The 22,585-nt window shown below is 35.3% G+C and overlaps 1 protein-coding gene across 1 annotated transcript in view; it reads left to right on the forward strand.

Annotated features, from left to right (window-relative positions):
• IFIH1 (interferon induced with helicase C domain 1) overlaps positions 1-22,585 on the forward strand; it is a 49,063-nt gene that overhangs the window by 22,453 nt on the left and 4,025 nt on the right. Inside the window, exons 4-13 of the mRNA XM_069472015.1 lie at positions 1,492-1,596; positions 6,862-7,082; positions 12,560-12,770; positions 13,618-13,835; positions 15,026-15,142; positions 17,123-17,246; positions 17,751-18,029; positions 18,537-18,796; positions 20,383-20,532; positions 21,959-22,120. Of these exons, the coding sequence (XP_069328116.1) occupies positions 1,492-1,596; positions 6,862-7,082; positions 12,560-12,770; positions 13,618-13,835; positions 15,026-15,142; positions 17,123-17,246; positions 17,751-18,029; positions 18,537-18,796; positions 20,383-20,532; positions 21,959-22,120 (1,847 nt within the window). The remainder of the gene's footprint in view (positions 1-1,491; positions 1,597-6,861; positions 7,083-12,559; positions 12,771-13,617; positions 13,836-15,025; positions 15,143-17,122; positions 17,247-17,750; positions 18,030-18,536; positions 18,797-20,382; positions 20,533-21,958; positions 22,121-22,585) is intronic.

Here is a 22,585-nt window from a genome sequence, read left to right on the forward strand (position 1 = left end):
TTTAATTGTGGTGGTGGTTACAAATCTGTGTACATTTGTCAAACTCATCAAACGATATACCTAAAAAGAGTGACTTTGGAGTATATAAATTATATCTCAATACATGTGACTTGAAAAAATTAACTGGTTAAGGAGAAAGAAGGTACTTGTAATTTTGAGGAGTTGTATATCATCTCTTTAAAGAGAAGTTTCATTAAAATATACTATGCATCTACTTTTCATCCATTTCTATTCCCAGCCCTAAATATATGACACTAAGACCAGTTTTATCAGGACTGTGCTCTAATCAACTGAGCTAACCGGCTACCTGCTCTCAGACTAGTTTTACATAGCTAAAGGTTACTTTCATATAATTTATTAGTACATTGAGGAGCTTTAATATGAAATAATAATTAAATAACAAGTATAAATACTAGGAAATATTAATCATAAGAACATTATTAAGCGAAACTCCTTCCCTAATAATATACCAACGACTTGATTTTTATTTCGTTTTCTAATCTACCAATTAGGCTACTGTGCCAAGAGCTTATTGTATCTAATATTACTGAATGGTGATCAAATCCTGTAAGGTAAACGGCATTAACTCCATTTTACATAAAGGGGACTTAGGCTCAGAACAAAGTAATAGCAAATTTCACAAGGCCTTTCAATTCCAAAGCCAACAGTAGTAAACACCATTCGTTTTTATGGGTTTAATGATAGTTCTGGTCCTTGAGGATGAAATACATAAAGCCTTTGGAAACAAACGATAAGGAAGGAATTCTTCCCTTGAGGGAAAGAAGGTTTTCAAAAAGAACAGATACGGAGTACTGAAAACAGAAAGTCAGGATTAATAAATGAAGGGTGTGCACTTGCCATTCATACTAACCATAACTCTTTGACAGAAGCTTAGTTTAATTATAGTAAAGAAAAACATTTATTTCCAACCTTACATACGCTTCTAGTACAACTGTGATGCCAAGCTTTAGTGATATTCTTTTGAGCAAGTTCTTTTAGAGATTTTAAATTTATGTTTATCAGTGAACTCTTATTTTTGTAACTGATCAGTAGAACCATGTACTGCATTAATTTTTTATACTTTATTAATTCCCTACATTTTACATGAAAATAGCTCAATAGTTTCTATACAATACTTGCTGTTTAAAGACATTATCAAACCTAGGTATTCTTTTTTTGAGCAAAATTTCCATGTAGAGGGATGACAAAAGTCATAAATCCTTGGGAATTTGCGTTAGCTCTCGTTTTGGACATAGAGTACTTTAAGTAGGTAATATGTATTTGATTCCCTACCCGGCAGCTGCTCATCCATGGTGGATTTTTTTTTTAATGTAGCCTGCCAGAAACTCTTACCTTTTATTCATAATTGTCTGGGTGTGCCTTCCCCACTTGCATTGAACTGTATGTACTGTGTGCTGTAGAGGTGTGCAGTTAAAATACGTTTATTCTCAGAAATATTTTAAAAATATTTTAAAATGTTTTCCTTTGCAGAATCAGACACAAGTTTGGCAGAAGGAAGTGTCAGCTGCTTAGATGAAAGTCTTGGACATAACAGCAACATGGGCAGTGATTCAGGCACCATGGGAAGTGATTCAGGTACTGCCTAACTGTTGTGTAAACCTTAAAAAGTGTGAAATAAGACGCCATATAGTGGGAAGCATGGGGGCTGTTCGTACCCTCCCTAATGTATTTATACAATTAAAGCAATTCTTTTCTATAGTGAAGTCGTTTTGGAACTTTGCCATTCACTTTCTTAAAAGTACAACTTACAAAAGTCTTAGAACTAAACTCTCTAATTTTGATCCAGTGCATTTATCTTTTTGGTCTGGCATATGCCACATTCCATAGAGTCATGTCATTTTATTTTATTTATGAAATCTGTTTCAATTAATCTGACTGCATTACAATTCTGTATCCAATTTGGTACATTGATTTATTCCCAAATCTCACTTTTTCAATTAAAACATATTTTAAATAAAAAAAATAATATTAGCAATAAAAGGAGGGTGACTCTCTAGATAACTGCAGATAAAAGAGTCCCCCTTAAAACGAAAAACTAGAAATGACACATATAGTTAAAAGAGTTCCAATCTGTATAAATATCTCTTGAACTGAAGTAGAGTTTGCAAAATATTTTGGTCACTAAATGAAAACCTTACTAGGTGTTTCTAAAATTGCTCTCCATATTGGTTGTATATTCCACCATCCATAAATGAGTGTGCCTGTTCCCAATCCCCCAGACTTTCATTAATACTTCCTGTCATCAGATTTCCTAATGTGTCAGTCTCATAGATTTCAAATTGTTTCTTTCTGTTTTTGAATGTGTATTTTCATGATTACCACTAAGCTATAAAATGTTAACATCTTTAAGTATGGGTGATGAGTTATTGGATGTCTATTATGCACCTTTCTATATTTGTCTATATGTTTGAAATATTTCATAATTAAAACTAACAAATTACAAACATAAAGAAAATGCTTTGCAATGTGGCCAGCTAAGCAGCAGTGCAGAACTGACAAAGTAAGAAACAAATTACTGTATTCTTCATTTGAGATTGAGTTGTTTCCACTTAGAAAGTATCGTGAAATTCAGATCATCCTGCATTGTCAGAAGAATTATGAAAACTTAGATCTATAATAGGCCTAAAAGGATAAAATAGTTTATATGAAGATGATCATCTGTCCTAAAAGCTTTCCAAATTGGATTGTACCGCCTCTTTTATTTATATATCCTTTTCTCACAATCACACTCCTAAATCCCTTAGAACAAATTAGTTTGAAGAAACCCAATACACCAAATGTCAGTCATAACTTTAATCTTAATTTAAAAGGGTTAATTAATTTTCTGTTCAATTCAGTCAGTGCTTATTAAGTTCTTGCCTTGTGCTTACTTCTGTGGATTGTATTTCTTTTTTTCTATCCTTCTCATAAAATTGTTAAATTTAATAATTAACATTTCTATGACATGCTATTGATGTTAGAACTCAAAATATACTCTAGCTAATATTTAACATCTTTATGGGTTGTTTTAAGGTTGTGGATATCATCCTAATTTTTATTTGTCGAAGTAAGGGCTTTTCAACAATAGTCATTCATTCAATAAATATTTAATATGTACCCTCTATGTACAGGGCATTTTGCCTATTTAGAGCTGTTAGCAAATGTATTTGCTGATTTTTAGTCCTCAATGTGGCATGAAAGACACGATAAATCTGAACGCAACCTACTTTTGAAAAGCAAATACATTTTCAAAGGCAAATACATTTTTTGAAGACAAACACATTTTCAAGGGATACCTCTTGAGTTCTAGATGGGTTAGTACTTAGGAACAAAGAATTACTTTGCATAGTGGGTAGTTAAATTCTAAATGATAAAATTATGAAAATTTTTACCCTCGGGTGCATGATATAAGCTGAAATAGAAATCAATTTTTTAAAAGTTTAGATAAATTGATGAACTGTTATACACATATTGAGGCACTAAAAAGTATTTCAGTATTTGCCATTATATTTTTAACTTTTGAGGTTGACATCATCAAAAGGTACCTTATTCTGCATGTCCTTTGTCCTTTTTTGAAGGTCATATTTTGGACTATGAGGGTCATGGGTGTGACCCAATACATTCACACTATGTTCCCTTGTGGAAGAGTTACATAAAACATAATTACTGGTACTTTTAAAGTATACATATTCTAATTATATTATGAAAGGCTTTTTTGTTCTGTTTCCCATTTTCAGAGAGATATACTGCTTCTCAAAAAGTGACAATGTTTTTGGCAATAACACTTTGGCCTCATATGTAGAAAGTGTTTCCTTACTATTTCGAGGTAATGCCTATTAATATTTGTCCAGCTGGAATGGAGTATTTTTCTGTGGTTACATACTATAGGTAAAAGAATACTTTGTCGATTTCAAACACATGCAGTGACAGACCTTTTCTCTCCAAGAATAACTCAGCTGTCAAAATCAATGTGAGAATGAAATTTGCCACATGGTGTAGTTCCAATAGAATATTATTATTTAAACCTTATTTGATTTCCTTTTTTGACCATTTATATGGTATAATATAATTTTAAGATCTTCAATCAATATTTGTTGTAGAGGGAGGGCACAATGTTATTCAAAGCATGTGCATATTTTAAATGCCATCTTCATTTAATTGATTACACTTTTGAGAGAGAGCCCAAAACAAACAAACAACAAACAAACAAAAACCCAAACACTTCTTTTATAAAGGAAATTGGCTCCTGGCTCATTGATACCAGCCCAGTTCTCTCCTTCTGGTGACAGAGAAGAGAAAACTCTCTTTTCATTGCTTCTGTGGATAAATTCTTCCATCCCTATGTCAGAGGATGTGATAAGGCAAGAATCAGGCTGAATATTTAGCACTCACCCAGCTTTTTTTCTTTGGATGCTATTCTCACATTAAATCCAACTCTAATTTTTTCCATATCCACTCTGTGCTTTTCTCTTTTAAACATAGGGCCACCCATCAAATCTCCTAGTCTTGACTCAAAAATATGGAAGATTATTGAGCCATCTATCTATCTAGCCAGATACTTTTAGTGACAGAAGTATAGTGCCCTACACTGTGAAGTCCTTGAGGACAATGTATTCTTGGAAGTGCGTGGCGTATAATAGGTGCCCAGTCAATACTGACTTTAGAATTCATATATGACCACTTAAGTATCACTAAAACCTCAGGACTTTGGTTCTGGAGTTAAATTTTGATCACAATAGCCCTTTTCACATTCTAACTCTTCTTAAATTTATTAGTATGATAAATATCCAATATGCATGAGTGATATCGATTTTTTACTCATTTGGTTCTAGATTTCTGGGAAAGAGACTTAGGAAATTGCTATATGTTTCTCTTTTTAAATATTTGTTGCCCAAGGATACAGTAGTAATTATGGAAAACAAAAGGAAAAATGATTATTAAAAAGTACATGCAACTATTATGAGTGAAGTAGCACTTTATTCTTATTTTTAAAATCTATGGAAAAATGTACCTAGAGTAAAATTAAACAAAGAGAATTTATCAATATTTTTTTAACAAACTTCCTAGTTCAAATAACAATTTAGCAAAAGTAAATGCCTGGATCTTTGTTTAGACACTGCTTAAAATACATCTTCCTTTGCAAATATTCTGGCTCTTTTGGAAAAGTTAGGTGATAAATGCTTTTAATATAGGTAAAATATTAAGATTTTGATAGTCTATAAAATCCATTTAATAGATAATCTTCTTAAATAAATCTGAACCTTACATAAATGTAATAGAAAACGGATTATTAAAATACTGTAGAAACACTGTAGAGTTCAAAATAAGCATGGAAAGAAAACTGGCGAATGTATATTTTAGATGCTGGTGACTTTGAATGAGATTTTCATGAAAATCGTACTAAATGAATCAGCAGATGATCCAATGACAGCTTAAATGCATTGCATCTGTCTTTACTCATCCATACAGATGGCAAATTTCCTGCCAGGTTAGTAGATGATTCTAAGTGGTATTTGGTGTGAATTTTCCTACCTGGCCAGATAGTATTATCACAACAGGTTAAAACCCAGTTAAATAGAATTATCCAGTCACTGAAAAGGAGCCATCAGCAAGTTTTTTGAAGTTAATGGGATTATGTTAGTTCAGTTTTATTGCAATCATTGATAAGAGAAAGAACACTATTTCATGTGTGATGAAATACTGATAAGTACTGTCATTTCATTTTTTTCTTGTGATTATATAAAGCATAAGATGGGCTTTTAAATAGGTATAATATTGATTTTACCTCATTTTGCATTATAAGCTATGCAGTTTTAGGTCTTTTTCCCCTGGCTGATATGGATAGATATGGTCACTTATAAATATAACATATATCTAAACCAAGATATATTCTAATAATTTTATTCTAATATTCATATAAATAACGTATATTAGTACTTACTTTATCAGTATTTTAAATTTAAAAATCTGTTAATTGGAAATATATTTAATGTATTGTGCTTTGGGTTTCAGGAAAAATATGAATATGTAGAGACATACATATAAAAAAGTAATAATGATCACAATTCAAAACTAAATAGCAAAATTAGTCACAATTTAGTTTAAGCCATTAAAAGTATTTTCCACCTTTTAATGAAAATCTCCCACTTAAAGGCTACCATGGGAAAAGTTTTTCCTCTACTCCCTAAATATCATTTCTGTAAAACCTGGTTGCCTCAGATGGGGAAAAGGACCTGAGAGAGAAAGATACATATATTGTGTGTGTGTGTGTGTGTGTGTGCACGCTTTTTGGTATCTGGTTGTCAGATAAAGTTTTTTACAAGTGAAGGAAAGTAGTACCAGATGTAATACCCTTCTTTGTAACAAAAAAAAAAAAAGGAGAATACAGAACAAGGAGGACAACTGATTCCTACTTTCCCAGTTCCTCTTGATTTTGTAGATGGAAGGGCTCAGAGAATCAAGTAGGACGTAATGGCTCAAGAAAGAATCGGGAAGTCTAATGCATTGACAACTCTCAGTACCATGCTGCATGCACCACAGCCCTTTCTGTAAGTCCCATTGGCTTTGCCCACTCTGTGAAAACACTCCCCCGTATTTCCCCCTCCCAGTCTTCCATCCTGCCAATTCACTGCCTCTGCACCCTCAGCCCCCAGGCCACTGCCATGATACAGAGCTTGGGTTGGATCCTGCACACCCAGAGCGCTGACACTCATTGGTACAGAAAATAGAACATGGATTGGTTTGGACCACACATGAAAAGGAATTTAAACCACAAGAGGTCTATGTTCAGTTTCAGGCTTCCTACCCTTAGTTATTGCATTACCCCTTTTCTTATTTTTCTTCTTTTTTAATTTCCTTCAGATGAAGAGAATGTGGCAGCAAGAGCATCCCCTGAGCCAGAACTCCAGCTCAGGCCTTACCAAATGGAAGTTGCCCAACCAGCCTTGGAAGGGAAGAATATCATCATATGCCTTCCTACAGGGAGTGGGAAAACCAGAGTGGCCGTTTACATTGCCAAGGATCACTTGGACAAGAAGAAAAAGGCGTCTGAGCCTGGAAAAGTTATAGTTCTTGTCAATAAGGTATTCAAACAGTACATAATATAACATTGTTTGCTCATTTTCATTTTAGTATTTTTAAGCTTTTATATTATGAAATCTGTAGCAATGAATCACACAGATTTAGTTTAATTAGAAGTAATGTCAAAATAAGCCATTTTTTTTATTTGTAACCTTTATTTTTCTAGGCATATGTAATGTCTAAGTGATTAGCCTTAAAATGGAATTTTTTCCATAAAACCAAAACATGAAATCAAATAGCTATAACTTATGGTATAAGGGTCATATTTATCCACATATACTTTAAAGTTAACTGGTACTAATTTATCATTGCATGTGAACATGAATGACTCAAAATATTAATATCACTGGAAGCTAGGATCAAACATTGTTTTTTACAGTCTTTTACTGACAAGTGCTCTTTATCTCGAATATATACAATGTGGTTTAAAGATAAAGAGAAAATTAAGTTGAATATATATAATGTTATATTCATGTTATATTAGATGCAACTCAGGTTTTTTTCTTTGATAATTTGTATTTTAGGGTATCTAAAGGCCATCTTTACAAATAGGAATGTTTCGTTCACTGTAAAACAAAATCTAGTTATTTGAGCTTTATTCAGATGAATGAAAGTTTGCTAATTAGTGACATTAATATTTACCATTTTATGAAATAATGTTACCATTTCCATGACCAGAAAGTCTTTTCCCCATTCTCATTCTATTCTCTTACAGCAATATGCTATAAAACTTTCCATATTTTTTGGATTTCTATTATGTTAAAAGTTTTACTTTCAACCTGATTTTCAGTACTAAAGGAACATACTCAGAATCCATGATTTGAATGATTTCCATCATATAGTTTCAAATGCATTTTGTATGTATCTGCTAAGTCTAAAGAACTCTCCTTCATGCTTGTATGCCCATTATTAAAACACTTTTATTTATTTTGCTAGTAATAGTGATACATTAGAATTTATTTGTCCATAGCCTTTCATGTATTCCTTTTATAAAGGATACTGCATTTTAGAATAAGGTAGGTTTGATTCACATTTTTACCTACCAATAGTTTGAAATTAGACAAATTAGTAACTTCTTTAATTTCAGTTTCCTCATCTGTAAAATGAACAAAAATGACTACCCTCCTCTGAAGCTTAAAGTAGATTACATATGGCCTACTAATGATTCTTTCTCCTACTCGTAAACATTAGCTCTTTTTCTCATGCCTTCCTCTTAACCTTTATAACTAATGAAACTGAATAACTTAACCAAAGAACAGGATCTTAAGTGTCAGGCCCAGAGGGAAAAAAACTAAGTTAATTGGATTCAAAGCTACTTAAACTGATGCTTTTGAAACCATTGGAACATTATGCTGTTTCCTCAAACTCACTATGCACCCTCCCAAAGGCCTCTCCTTCCCCATTTATCTGGTTCTTTGTTAGTTATACCACCTCCTCCAAAGCATGTAGCCTCAAAACCTAGGAGCTATTTTTGTTTCATCTACTTCCTTTGTATCACAGTGTCATAGACTATTAGAGTTGAAACCAGGCTTTGAGATTCAGCCTTCTTCCTTTGCAGAATGGTTCTCTCACTTCTGCTGGGTAACTTCTAATATCAAGGAGTCCCCCTTCTAACAAGACAGCCCCAGGCATTCTTTGAACAATAGACAGTGTTAGAAAGCCCTAGATGCGTTCATCCAAATCTGTTTCCCTGAAATCTACACTCAAGGGTTAGAGTTCTTTCCTCTGTAATTACAGAGTAAGTGCTAATTCTCTTGCCCTAGGACAGCCCTTCACATAGAGAAGGCATGTGGCTCCTAAATTGATTTTCTTTTTGTCCCCTGGGATAAATGTCCATAGTTCCTTTAACTGTTCTGCGTATAACATGGTTTCCAGACCTGTCAGCATTCTTGGTGCTCTTACTCTTCCAGACATTTATCTAGGACCCTCTGAAAATGCAGCTTCCGGAGCTGGACAGAATCCTATAGATAAGATCTTACCCCGGCAGCGTGTAGGAGAGATGAGATGTGCTGCTCACTCAGCTCATGACCGGGTTTGCCTTTGGCATCCACAGACTTATCTGGACCTTGCCATAAACCTAAAATTCTCAGTTCTCTTTTATTTGAAAATCTATTAAAATAGAACTCTCTTAACTTACCTTTGTGCAGTTCATTTTTGAGCCTAAATGCAAATACTTAGGCTTATCTCTTCACATGTTCATGCTGATTGTTGTTTCAGGTCTCATGTTTTTGTGTGCGTCCAGTGCACCTTCCTGTCTCTATTATTTCTTTCTCCTCTCAATGCTGTATTCCAGTCAAGGACCTTTCATCCCGTTGGATCTAGGTGATTCTTATGAATGCACATTTATGGCCATGTTTAAATATTAATTTATCCTCATTAATTTTTAATATTTGCGGCATTGTTGTGTGGACAGTGGAGGACTTGACTGTGATTCCTGATCTGCTTCCCCATGGTTTTTCTCTCAGAATTACTAAAAATCCTTCCACTAGTTCTTCCATCTATGTCATAATTGTTTACCATTCCATTTTATTTTTTGAATTTTAAAGTAATTTCAGCTTTAATTCTTTTTGATTGAGCGAGGAAGTCTCTGGCCCAGTAAGTCTACATAACCTCATACTGTATGTGGCCCAGTAGCACTAGGTCTTGTAACCCTTGATCTAGAAAAGGGAAATCCTGTTTCCTAACACCATTTACTTTCATCTCCTTTCCTCCGCCCTCTCCAAAGTTATAGCCTTCAAATGCAGGGAGAAATGAAAACACCACCTGTGTTCCCAGACTTTCCATTTCCTATCTAGGGCTTCAACATCATGAGAGATAAATCCCAGGTTCCCTCAGATGCTGTAATGCAGCCCCATATGATTCAGCAGGAGTGGGTAGCAGTTGGGGTTGATTGGTCTTGGCAGGCACTCTGTCACATCTCAGGAAAAGGCTCCAAGAGGACCACACACCTCCCAATTAGCCATGTCAGACTTGCATCTGGCTTTCCCGTGTCCTTCAGTAGGAAATCAACGCCACCCAGAGTGACAAGTATCAGGATTTCCAACACCTGCTATCTCCTGTGACAACTTTTTGTTCTATAGATCAGAGGATGCTGTTTTTTTGGAAGGTTCTGACTCACCTTTTATGGCCAGAATTTTGGGTTGCCATATTACCCCATGGTACAGAAATTCTTAATTTAATCATTCAAAGCACGAGTGTATTGAAAGACAAATGAAATGTAGATCTTATCCTCAAGGAATCTACAGTCTAGAAGGGAGATGGGAGAGATGTATGTTGATAATATAATAATTAATATTTTATTTTACTTTATAAAGCACTCTCAGGTGCATTATCTCATTAAATCCACACAGCCATTCTGTGAGGTATTATTATTCTCATTTTACCATCAGAAAACTGAGGCTCCAAGACTTTAACTGGCCTGTCAGGGGTCAGTCACTCAGCCAAGAAACAGCAGAGATGAGACTTGAACTTTTGTCTCCTGAAGTCAACAGTCTTCCCTTTCCACAATACTCTACTTTTAGAATAAAAGGACAGATGAAACATCAGGGAAGTTTGCTGACTACTGGCAATATGTCAGCTTCTACTTCATTTAATTTTTACAACTCTGTAATAGGTTGACATTATCCTCATTTTATTAATCTGGAAATTGAGATCATTGAGATGATTCAGACCTTGCCCAAGGAACACGACAAGCAAGTGGCTGGAGTAGCTGTTTTCAGGGCCGACTTTCTTTCTTCTGGATCATGTTATCTCTTCCCACTAAATTTAATTTCTATTCTCTTCAGGATCTTTCCTTCTGACTTCTGTCTCAGATTATTCCCTCTGTCTTGCATAAGTGGAATGGAAAGAATACTTCTAGTGAAATGAATCAGGAACAGATTTGTGGAAGGAAGAGAGAGAACTGTGGCTCTCAAATGTCAAAGCCTTAACTGTCACATGGGAGGTTTCATTAAAGTGAAGGTTTCAAGGCTCTGCCCCAGCGACGGTCCCTCGATTTTGCAGTTCTTGAGTAGGGCTCAGGAGTATGAATTTTCCAGATCTCTCAAGTGATTTTGTGACAGGTAGACCAGAGAGACTTTACTTTGGAAAAACCAAAACAAAACACTAAATGAAAGTTTCTCTTTTTATTCTTTCCACCCTTTCCACCCTGTAGTAATGTTCTTTCACTCACCAACCTTGATTATTGATTTTAAGTCCACTTTGCTTCCTTGGAATTCACGTATTCCATTTTACCTCCTCCCTCCCTCTCCGCTCCCCAGACATCCACTCTCAGAAGCTTCCGTCATTTCTGCTAAATAGTAATACAAAGCAGTGTTCTTCCTAAGCTCTTCTCCTCAGCCAGGGAGATCAACCATCGCTTATTTAACACATAAGTGGGGCTCCCATCAAGTGAAAAAATGAATGACACATACCCTACAGACCAATGGAGAGATAACCACTGATTGCATTTCAGGTAGTCATATAATGAAGAATATAACATACATTCTTTAAGGCTTGCCCTTGAAACTCCTCCTGCCAACTCTCTATTTCCCACACTGTGCACCCCTGGGCTTCCATTGTATAAACCTTCCTAGGAGATGGCTTCAAAATGGCCTGGCTATTATTCAGAATAATCCAGGAGTTATTCTGAGTGACTAGTAATGTGGAGCATAGAGGTGTCAACGCAGCCACCTTTAACAGACATTAAAACATACCAAGTCTGCTGAAAAGAACCAAAAGTGTCCACTTCTTTTGCCAAGTCTATTTGCTCTTTTGTTCTCGCTCAGCTGCCAAAGCTATCCTGATAGTCCATTCCTCCACACCTGTTTGCCCAGTCAGTGCTGCAACTCCTCTCTCATGGTTCCCTGCTTCTTCCTATCCTGGGGGCTTGTTGTTTCTGGCCTGATCCCAAAACAAACGGAAATAAATCACCTCTACAATTCAACTTGTAGGGATCCTGTGAGCTATTATACTAAACGTAAAACACGCTGCTTAGTGTTCACTGCCCATTATAGCCTGGCCCTGCTCTACAAATTAAAAATAGTTTCTTATCTAATCTAGCTTGAACTTCTCTCTTCGCTGACCTATGGCTTACTAGATTCAAATTCCTTCTAAATTCTTTATTTTTGAATGGTCATTTGCTTTTTCCTCTTCTCTGTCGCTTTGTATGTATTTCTAGGGGAGCATTATTACATTGTGCTATATTAATTTGTTTTGTTTTGTTTAGTCTTGGTCTGTGTGCTCAGCTAGGCTGAGTTCCTCAAAGTCCTCAACCATATCTTAAACATCTTTATGTCCCAGACACATATCTAAACCTAACAGGTGTGCAATAAATGCCTATTGACAGACGAATGGAAGGAATGATGAATAGGTTGTTATGTCTAATTAACTGATAATGTAAACATCTCTTTTAATGCTTGCCACATAGTAGGCCATTGATCAATACTCCTTTGACTTTGACTGTGCTTTTTCTCTTTTTTTAAATCTTCACATTTTTAAGGTTCCATTAGTTGAACAGCTCTTCCGCAAAGAGTTCAAACCATTTTTGAAGAAATGGTATCGTATTACTGGATTAAGTGGTGATACTCAACTGAAAATATCATTTCCAGAAGTTGTCCAATCCTATGATGTTATTATCAGTACAGCTCAAATCCTTGAAAACTCCCTTTTAAACTGGGAAAGTGGAGAAGATGCTGGTGTCCAGTTGTCAGGTTGGTTGAAGTGTTTATTTTTAGAAAGAGAAGTAGCAGTAGTATTAATGATAGTAACTAAGGCTGTATTTGTTAAATAATTTTTAAAATGTTGATAAAAATTAACCCTGGTATAGATTGTCTTTGATTGTTTAAGGTTTCATTAAAACACTTCTACTTCCTGAAGAAAAAAAAAGTTTTTAATTAGATCATTTTATTCTGCATAAGAATACTATTATTAAATCAAGCACTCGCTGGACTTTCCCTTTACTTCTGACAAGTTCTTTTTATTTGTTAACAGATCCTGTTAGGCCTGCCTTCTTCTCCATGAAATAAAAATCCAATTCTTTCTATTCTGTGTGGGATAAGATGAGAAAGGAGAAGAAAGGAAGGAAAAGAAGTAGAAATAATTTATAATAATTAAATGCAATGTTAAAACAAGGGAAAATTATCCTTTTTTTAAACAGTGTGGTTTTCATTTGATATAATAAAAATAAAATTCACACACCTAAAATGAAATATTTTATTAAAGAGCAAAAGTGTAATATTGACAGTTGTTTTGGAATAAGCCAGGGTATGAATTCCATCCCTAACAGTTTCTAGCTCTATAAATTTTCTGAATCTCATCTGTTAAATAAGGGTGCTATCTACCAGGGAGAGTTTCTTGATGAATATATGTGAATTTCTTTCTGTGTGTTCAGGTTCCTACCATAGTTAGATATCCCTCCTGAGAAGGGAAAGAGGGCTGCTCCTGCATCCTGCCCAAGCAAAGGCATCCCCAGAGCAGCTCAGTTCACTAGCATGAAGCTGCTTCTCTCACTGTAGTTTGCTGCTATAGACAAATGAACTATCTGCATTTTCTTTTAAGACTTTTCCCTCATTATCATTGACGAATGTCATCACACCAACAAAGAAGCAGTCTACAACAACGTTATGAGGCGTTACTTGAAACAGAAGTTGAAAAACAATAGACGCAAGAAAGAAAACAAACCAGTGGTTCCCCTTCCTCAGATACTGGGACTAACAGCTTCACCTGGTGTTGGAGGGGCCACAAAGCAAGCCAAAGCCGAAGAACACATTCTAAAAGTAAGTCACTGACTTTATGTATAACCAGCAAAAGCACAGCTAAAACAAATGCCAGGGCTTCTTGGGCCTTCTCAATAAGGTTGAGTTCAAGTCCCATGACCATCAATTAAGTGAAATCTATTTGCTTTACTACAGTGACTATACATGGTCTTCTACAACAGTGATATGCCTTAATAAATAGCAAAACAATATCATAAAAATTATGGAGAAGAACATAATTCATGGGAAACTGAGACAAATAGAATACCTTCTTGGAACATCTACTCCTATAATGAAACTTGATGGTCTATTTGATATAGAAATATGCATAAACTCTGAAAGTTTCTAGTTTTCACATATGTGAAGTCTTACACCATGACTTTCAAAACTGTGTGTTGTCTGTGTCTTGTCATATGTGATTCTGGGAACCTGGGTAATTCACATTAAATGGGAAATAGAGATATGAGGATGTTTAATTGAAGATGAACTTGTCAGCTGCCACAAAATGGTAATACCATGTAAAGTGTTATAGTTGATCTCAAGTGTTAGATGAATCGGAGTAGCCCAAGAAGTATGTTGGCACAAAGGCAATTGCATTTGAATTTTAAGTCCCTTACTTTAAGTTGAATTCAGTAAAAAATCATGTAGAGTAGACACAAAATTCAGAGGTTTAATTATTGGCTCCAAAATATAATTTATTACTGGGATTAAGGAATAACTCCAATCTCATAATCCAGGTACATGGGCTAAGGCTGCTCCCAGCTTTGCACTGCCCTTTTCATATGTAGGGGAGGGAGGTGACATGATCCATGGATGTCCAGATGATCTTTAATATGCATCGTGTAATATGGTTATCTCAAAACCATTCTCTGTCGATCTCTATAAGGTCCATGTGATTTTTTTCCAGCTGGAAAGTGGAATTTAAAGAATTAAAATAAATACACTTTTTTTCTGGAATTATCCACCAACTTGATTTAGAAGCTCCTTTTTACTATATCAGGACAAATGTTATTGATGATTGACTAATGAGTTCCATTGTAAAACAATACTAAAATGCTATGTTTAGCAAGTAATCCTACATATTACTTTCATGAAATTTTGTGCTACAAATTAAATGCTACTTATTTCTTACATGAAAAAGAGAGTTCTACACTGAATGAATTGAAAGGGAAAAGTAATTATCTGGATATTGAAAAATGACTCTTTTCCAGATATGTGCCAATCTTGATGCATCTACTATTAAAACCGTGAAAGAAAATCTTGATCAACTCAAAGACCATATAAAGGAGCCATGCAAGAAGTTTGCAATCGCAGATGACACCAGAGAAGTATGTGCTTAACGTTTCATATGTATTAATATTTTATCGGCAATACCATACTCAATTGAAAGATGGTAAATGTTATTTTATACTTACCATCTGAACAATATTATTTTAAAATTTGGGCAAAAAAGTTACAGGTTTTTTTTTTTTTTTTATATTAGGCAGCAAAGCACTACAGTGAATTCTCTCCTCATTCTTCTTTTAGTTTTCTAACTTATAAGAAGAATAGCTCTGTAATTGTTTGGCTACATATGAACCACTGAAGAGTGAGAGTGATGGGGTGCTAGGGTTGTATAGCTAAACTAGAGAGATTATGACAGTTCATTTTATCCTTTTTAAATTTCTTTGTGAATTCCAGGATTGGTTTTCTGACATTCCACAGAGCCATTTTGTTACTATCAAATTACCGTTGGCAGTGATAATGGGAATTCTACCTAATTTGCATATTTGCATATTTACTTTCTCAGGAAAACACTGACATAGTAAAAAAGTGAAATATTTACTTTAATGATATTTTTCTGATGAATATTTTCACTGATTATAAAAATCAACTGAGAGTCAATTTGGACATAACCAGTAAATTATGTCAATACGTTTGTAAAATTTAGAAAGCGTGGTAAATTTTAGCCACATGTACTTAATAATGCCATTGAAAATAAGGTTGCTAGGATTAAATGATATGAGATATCCACAGTAGATAATACAGTGTTTGAAATGTAGTAGGCACTAAACCAGTGTTAGTGAACAACCTCCCATAGATCTTTTTTTTTTTTGAAATTCTAAAAAAGACTACTAGCTATTCCAGCTGCACTAGCATGTTTGAATATGCTTATTTACTTTCACTTTTTTATTACTTAGTTTTATCTGATAAGTTTAAATGCATATTTCTACTCATAATTGTTAAAAAAAAAACAAAAAACTACGTCTCAGGTTATTTTTAAAAAAAGAACTTGACTTCTTTTGAACTTAACTTTTTGATATACTTTTTTTTTTTTTTTTTTTGAGACAGAGTCTCACTCTGTTGCCCGGGCTACAGTGCCATGGAGTCAGCCTAGCTCACAGCAACCTCAAACTCCTGGGCTTAATCGATCCTCCTGCCTCAGCCTCCTGGGTAGCTGGGACTACAGGCATGCACCACCATGCCAGGCTAATTTTTTCTATATATATTTTAGTTGGCCAGATAATTTCTTTCTATTTTTAGTAGAGACGGGGTCTCACTCTTGCTCAGGCTGGTCTCGAACTCCTGACCTTGAGCGATCCACCCACCTCAGCCTCCCAGAGTGCTAGGATTACAGGCATGAGCCACTGCGCCCGGCCTGATATACTTTTTATTGAAGTATAACACGTATAGAAAAGTGAAAATTCATGAATGTATTGATTTCTGAATTTTCATAAACTTAATGCACCTGTGTAACCAAAACCCAGATCAAGAGACAGAACATTACCAGTACCTCCCAAGCCCCTAATTCCCCCTTCCAGTTAGCACGCCCCATGGGGAACTAGTATCCTAACTTCTAAAATCCAAAATGAGTTTTGACTGATTTTGGACCTTGTATGAATGGAATCATATGGCATGCACTCTTTTGTGTCTGGCTTTTTTCATACTCTACTTCAACTTTTTATTTTGGTAGAAATAATATTGAAACCAGTTAATCAAAGGGGAATGTTTCTTAATTTAAATTGTAGACCTTCTAAATAATTGACATTAATTCGATATTTTTTTTAATTACTCTCAACATTTAAAGTTTATAGCATTCATGAACTTTACTTTGGCTACTTTGGTACTGTTGGTGTGGTTGTGGCTTGATGACAGAGGTAAGAGAAGCTGACCAAAATAAATGTACAAAGAAGTGATCAGACATTAACTAAACTTTAGACAACGATTCTGAATCAAATTTATTGTAAGATGGAAATTATTTTAACAAAGGTAATGTTATTTCTTTAACAATATAAATATGTAAGAATAAGTATATACTTTGTTTTTAGGATCCATTTAAAGAGAAACTTCTAGAAATCATGACAAGTATTCAAACTTACTGCCAAATGAATCCAATGTCAGATTTCGGAACTCAATCCTATGAACAATGGGTCATCCAGATGGAAAAAAAAGGTAATTTGGGTTTTAACCTAACAGTTTATACACAATTTCAGAAGACTATATCACATATTCCCAAGGAAACTGAAAGCAAATGTACTATCAAATAGAATTTCTGTGTTCCTGTTATGACAAGCATAAACACGCCCTTAATTGTTTATCTAAAGAAAGAGGTTCCAATTCATCCAACTTTTTATCTCCAGAGTCTTTCATTTATTGTGTATTTAAAGTATTAAGATAAATATTAACAGCTCTGTCTCCAAAGCCAAACTCAACTAATATATTTCCATGCCATTCCTCCATGCGTCAGGCACATGTTCTTGCTGAGGCAGGGCTCATGTAGCAAGTCTAGGAGTGGGAACACTTGCCCCCTTGTAGAGCTCATGGCACATTTTGAACCTTAACCTGCCCATTTCAGAACCAAGGCGAAGCCGACTTTGAAGTCAGTATCGTAAATATGCTCTAGTCCACAACACAAGTTTTGTACGCTCATTACTAACGTAATATATTTTTTCATAGCTGCAAGAGAAGGAAACCGCAAAGACCGTGTTTGTGCAGAACATTTGAGGAAGTACAGTGAGGCCCTACAAATTAATGATACAATCCGAATGATTGATGCATACAATCACCTTGACACTTTCTATAACGATGTAAAAGAAAAGAAGCTTGCAGTCCAAGAAGATGAGAGTGATGAGAGTAGTGACGATGATGTTTGTGATGGTGCTGAAGATGGGAATGATTTAAAGAAACCTTTGAAACTTGATGAGACAGATAGATTTCTCATGACTTTATTTTTTGGTAAGATTCAAAGTAACATGAGTTGATGTCGTGCATTTACCTTTGTGACATGAACTAACTGCCTCTCATAAGCTCTCCATAAGGAGAAATATCATTTTGAAAGAAGAAATCCCACACAGATTGGGGCTACTTCTAATTGATGTGACCAGATTAGCTGAGAGTTGTATGATCACAACCGATCATTTGGTCATTCAGTTTTATTGTCAAGACAATTGCAATGAATTTATTTATTAAACCATCCTGATTATTAGATATAACACAAGATTAACTGTGGATGAGCCACATCTCAGTGCGTCATTACATAAAGTCTTCTAGTGTAATTATTTGTATATTTTACTAACTTAGACTAATTATTTCTTTTTAAATATTTTTTAAACATTACTCTTTTTGATTGATGCAAAAATTATATGTATTTTTGGTGTACAAAATCATGTTTTGATACATGCATACATTGTAGAATGGCTGAATCAAGCTAATTAACAGATCCACTATAATTATTTCTTAAAGAAAACAAAAGAATGTTGAAAAAGCTGGCTAAAAACCCAGAACATGAAAATGAAAAGTTGACCAAGTTAAGAAACACCATAATGGAACAATATACGAGGACTGAGGGATCAGCACGAGGAATAATCTTCACCAAAACACGACAGAGCGCATTTGCCCTTTCCCAGTGGATTACTGAGAATGAAAAATTTGCAGAAGTAGGAGTCAAAGCCCACCATCTAATTGGAGCTGGACACAGCAGTGAGTTCAAGCCTATGACACAGGTATAAACAACCTTTTGGACTTTTCTTATGCTGTTATTACTCTTCTCAAGTTGTTTTTAGTCTTTTTCGTCAATTCTCTCACCATCCACAAATACATTTGCAGACTAATACATTTGTTTTTGAAATAAAATTTGCGTTTAATAGCAATCTAATCTGTGGTATTTGATTTAGGAGTCATTGTTTTTTCCCTCATATGTGGAAGAACTTTCTGAGTTGAGTAACAATGAAAATGAGCAACAGTAAAAATAAGCAACATTTAAACTTAATAACAAAGTAGAGAAATCGTTGCAATATAATATAAAGTGGAAAAATCAAGCCCCCACAGAAATGTGTGCATTATAATTAGAACTATGCAAAATATGTTTGCATAGAATGAGACCTGGAAGGAAAAATTAAAGAACTTGATGTGTTAGAGATTTTGGATTCTGAGAGGTTTTCTGTTCTTTTTAAAGTTTTTTGTTTTGTTTTGTTGTCATTATACTACTTATTGTGTCGGAGAGAAAAAAAGGCACTTGTAGACATTACAAATGTCCATGAAATAATGATGTGTTGTTAGAATAAAATATTCTTCTGAAGGCTAGGGTCATATTGACCCGGAATCTTGCTGGACTAGGGGATATTTCAATTCTGTTATGGTCATCATCATTTGGGCTAATGGAGCAAATGAAATCTGTTTTAGTGTTTGCTGAAAAAAAAAAAATTCTTGAAATTGTTCACTGTAACTGTCGTTATACCTTCTACATTCAGTCATCTTAGAGTTGCCACTGAAACTAATGCCAGAGAAAGCTCTGTTTTCCTTGGGTAACAAGTTTGCTTCGTTCTTTTGATGAGAGCTGGTTTACTTAATATGTTTCCCTTTTTGCCTTAGCTTCCAGGAAGCTTGCAGACAAAACTGAAATTTGGTCTCACAGCCTCTGTGTTAATCCTTACAAGTGATATATCTACACTCTTTCATTTTGGAGCCTGTTTTTCAGTTTCTATTATATTAGCTTTAGTGTTAGGACCACTGTCCTCCATCTTCCAGCTCCCCTCCCTGAGGTAGCCAAGGTTTTCAGTTTCTCACAGGTCCTTTCAGGAATATTCCATACTTCCTTGCTCGAATGACTCTTAAAGTGACCTATTGCATTACACAGTGTGCATTTGCTCTGTGACTCAGAATTTAACAATCTATAAAAGCATCACTGCATCTTATTCTCTGCATATTAAAAATTCTGAAGTTAATGTAGTGAAAAGAAAAGCCCATTTTAGCATCCCCTTGCGGTATCCTCTTCTCAACTGACAGCTCTTCATTTCCTCTCCCCAAGTCACCCGTCAATTTATTTGCTTGGCATAATGATAGTCTTCCCACCTCCAGACTGGAAGATGGAAATATTTTTGTTATTGTGTAGTAATCCCAGATTGGAAATCAAATGTTGTCTCACCATTATGTCTTTGTTCAATGCCAAAAACAGATGGCAGCAAATCCATGTATGATCTAATCCTTTGATTTACACTGACCAGTTGCAATTTATTATTTCTTCTCCTAATTAGAAGATTTTAATGTGTTTAGCATCACAAAATTTAATTTATTAAAAATGTTTCTACAGAATGAACAAAAAGAAGTCATTAGTAAATTTCGCACTGGAAAAATAAATCTGCTTATCGCTACCACAGTGGCAGAGGAAGGGCTGGATATCAAAGAGTGTAATGTTGTTATCCGTTATGGTCTCGTCACGAATGAAATAGCCATGGTCCAGGTACATTCAAATAACCTCTACCTAATGTGTTAGTTTTTATTTCTGTGTTCCTATTTTAATTGCTTTCTTTTAGTAAAACAACACAAAACATCTCTTTAGTTTTCAAAATATATCTCTTCTCCTGCTAAAAGAGCAATTTTAAAGAGCTCCCTTTGATATTGCTGTTATTCGTACGACAACCAGATACCTGTTGTATTTTTAAACAACAGCTCTTCCTTGGTTGTTATTCCTGTGTCCTAAGGCTTTCTAGTACCATGACACTGGCTCCATTTAAGAGTCAAAAGAGACCTTCTCATTCCTAAGATGTCCGTGAGCCCCCGGCTGGACCAGGAATCTGGAGCAAACTGTCCCACAGATGTCTGACAAAGTAACATGCCCCAACCTTAGGGAGCCCTGCTGTTTCTGCATTTTCCTCCTTTATTCTTTCAACTTGTCTGTCTGTTTAAAATGTTTCGGAATAAAATGTTGGATGAGGGTGGACTTAGAAATGCAGAAGTAAAAAAAGAGTGACATGACGCAGTTTCCATTCAAATTTTACCTTTTCTCTTACCCACCTATGTTAATGGTATTATTGTATGATAACTTTCTGTGGCATATGTACAGAAGTTATGCTGATTAATAGATGCAATCTTCTTCCTATAAAATTAACTAAAAGTTTTTTTTAACACATTAAATTGTGTCCTTGGGCAGAAGGCAAGTTATAGAAGACTAAGATAACCAGATAGCCATCAAATTAGGAAGTAATTTTGTTTCAGGAGTTGATGTGTAAGTCAGCGGTCTATTACTTAGAATGCATTTTTCCTTGAGAGCAGTGTTGCTGTTGATAGTTAGGCTCCTGAGCCCGGCCAAAAAAGTTTATATTACTCAAAATGTACCCGAACATCACTTTATTAAGAGGCCTATAGAAAATTATCACAATGCTGAACATGTTTTCATGGAAAAATGTACTGAAAATCCAATGTGGGATGCCAGAAACAGACCTCCCCTCCTCCAACCCTGATGTCAAGATCAGAGACATCCTCCTCCCCATTCATCCCTCCTACCCTCCTACCAGACAGGAGGGCTGCCCGGGTCCAAGTCATTGATCGTGGTCCTTGCAGTTTGAGACAGAAGCTCTGGGGACAGAACGGCTGCACAGGGTGGTGTTATATTATTGAGGCCTTTGAAGGCTGGTGTGGGGCCATAACCACCATCAATCTAATACATTGCTTCTGTATTAAAGCACATTTTCAGTTCCAAAGAGCTGACTTACAAAGAATAGATAATAACTAACTTAACTGAGAATAGAGAGCTTATTTGAAGGCTGGCATGCTCAACAACCAATATTATTCCATGATGAGCAATGAATATTGTTCCAGGCCCAAAACAGGAGAATTTGTAGCAAGTCATAACCTTTCATGTATTTGATCTCTTTTTACATTCTTAGGCCCGCGGTCGAGCCAGAGCTGATGAGAGCACCTATGTCGTGCTTGCTCACAGTGGTTCAGGAGTTATTGAACGTGAGACAGTTAATCATTTCCGAGAGAAGATGATGTATAAAGCTATAGACCGTGTTCAAAATATGAAACCAGAAGAGTATGCTCATAAGGTATTGTTTCTGGCCACCTCTGAATTTGGTTTTCCTTTAAAAAGGGCTGCATGTGGTTGCCATTGGTATCTCCGTGGCTGTCTGCAGACAGAAATTGTGCTGAATTGTAAGTTCCAGTTTCATGAGCTGTGCTTAGTCCACATTCACATACAAAGAATCAAAATCCATGGTGGGCAAGAAATTGTCAGGGAGCCATGGCTAGTTCCAGGGAAACCAACCATAAACTTTGATAATATAGATTTAGGCTGCCTTGATCCAGAAAGATGAGCCTAACTTACTCATTCAACACAACATGGTAATTTTGCTTTGATCCAATCCATTTGTACAGGCACAGTTTTTTTAATTCCAGACGTATTTATGAAATACCTACTGTGTGCCAGGCAATGTTATGGGAACAGCCAACATGGTGTCAAATAACACAGATAACACTCCTGCTGCGTGAAGTTTATATTCCAGTGTGTGTCT

This window comes from Eulemur rufifrons, chromosome 1 (genome assembly GCF_041146395.1).
Source record: "Eulemur rufifrons isolate Redbay chromosome 1, OSU_ERuf_1, whole genome shotgun sequence".
Taxonomy (NCBI): domain Eukaryota; kingdom Metazoa; phylum Chordata; class Mammalia; order Primates; family Lemuridae; genus Eulemur; species Eulemur rufifrons.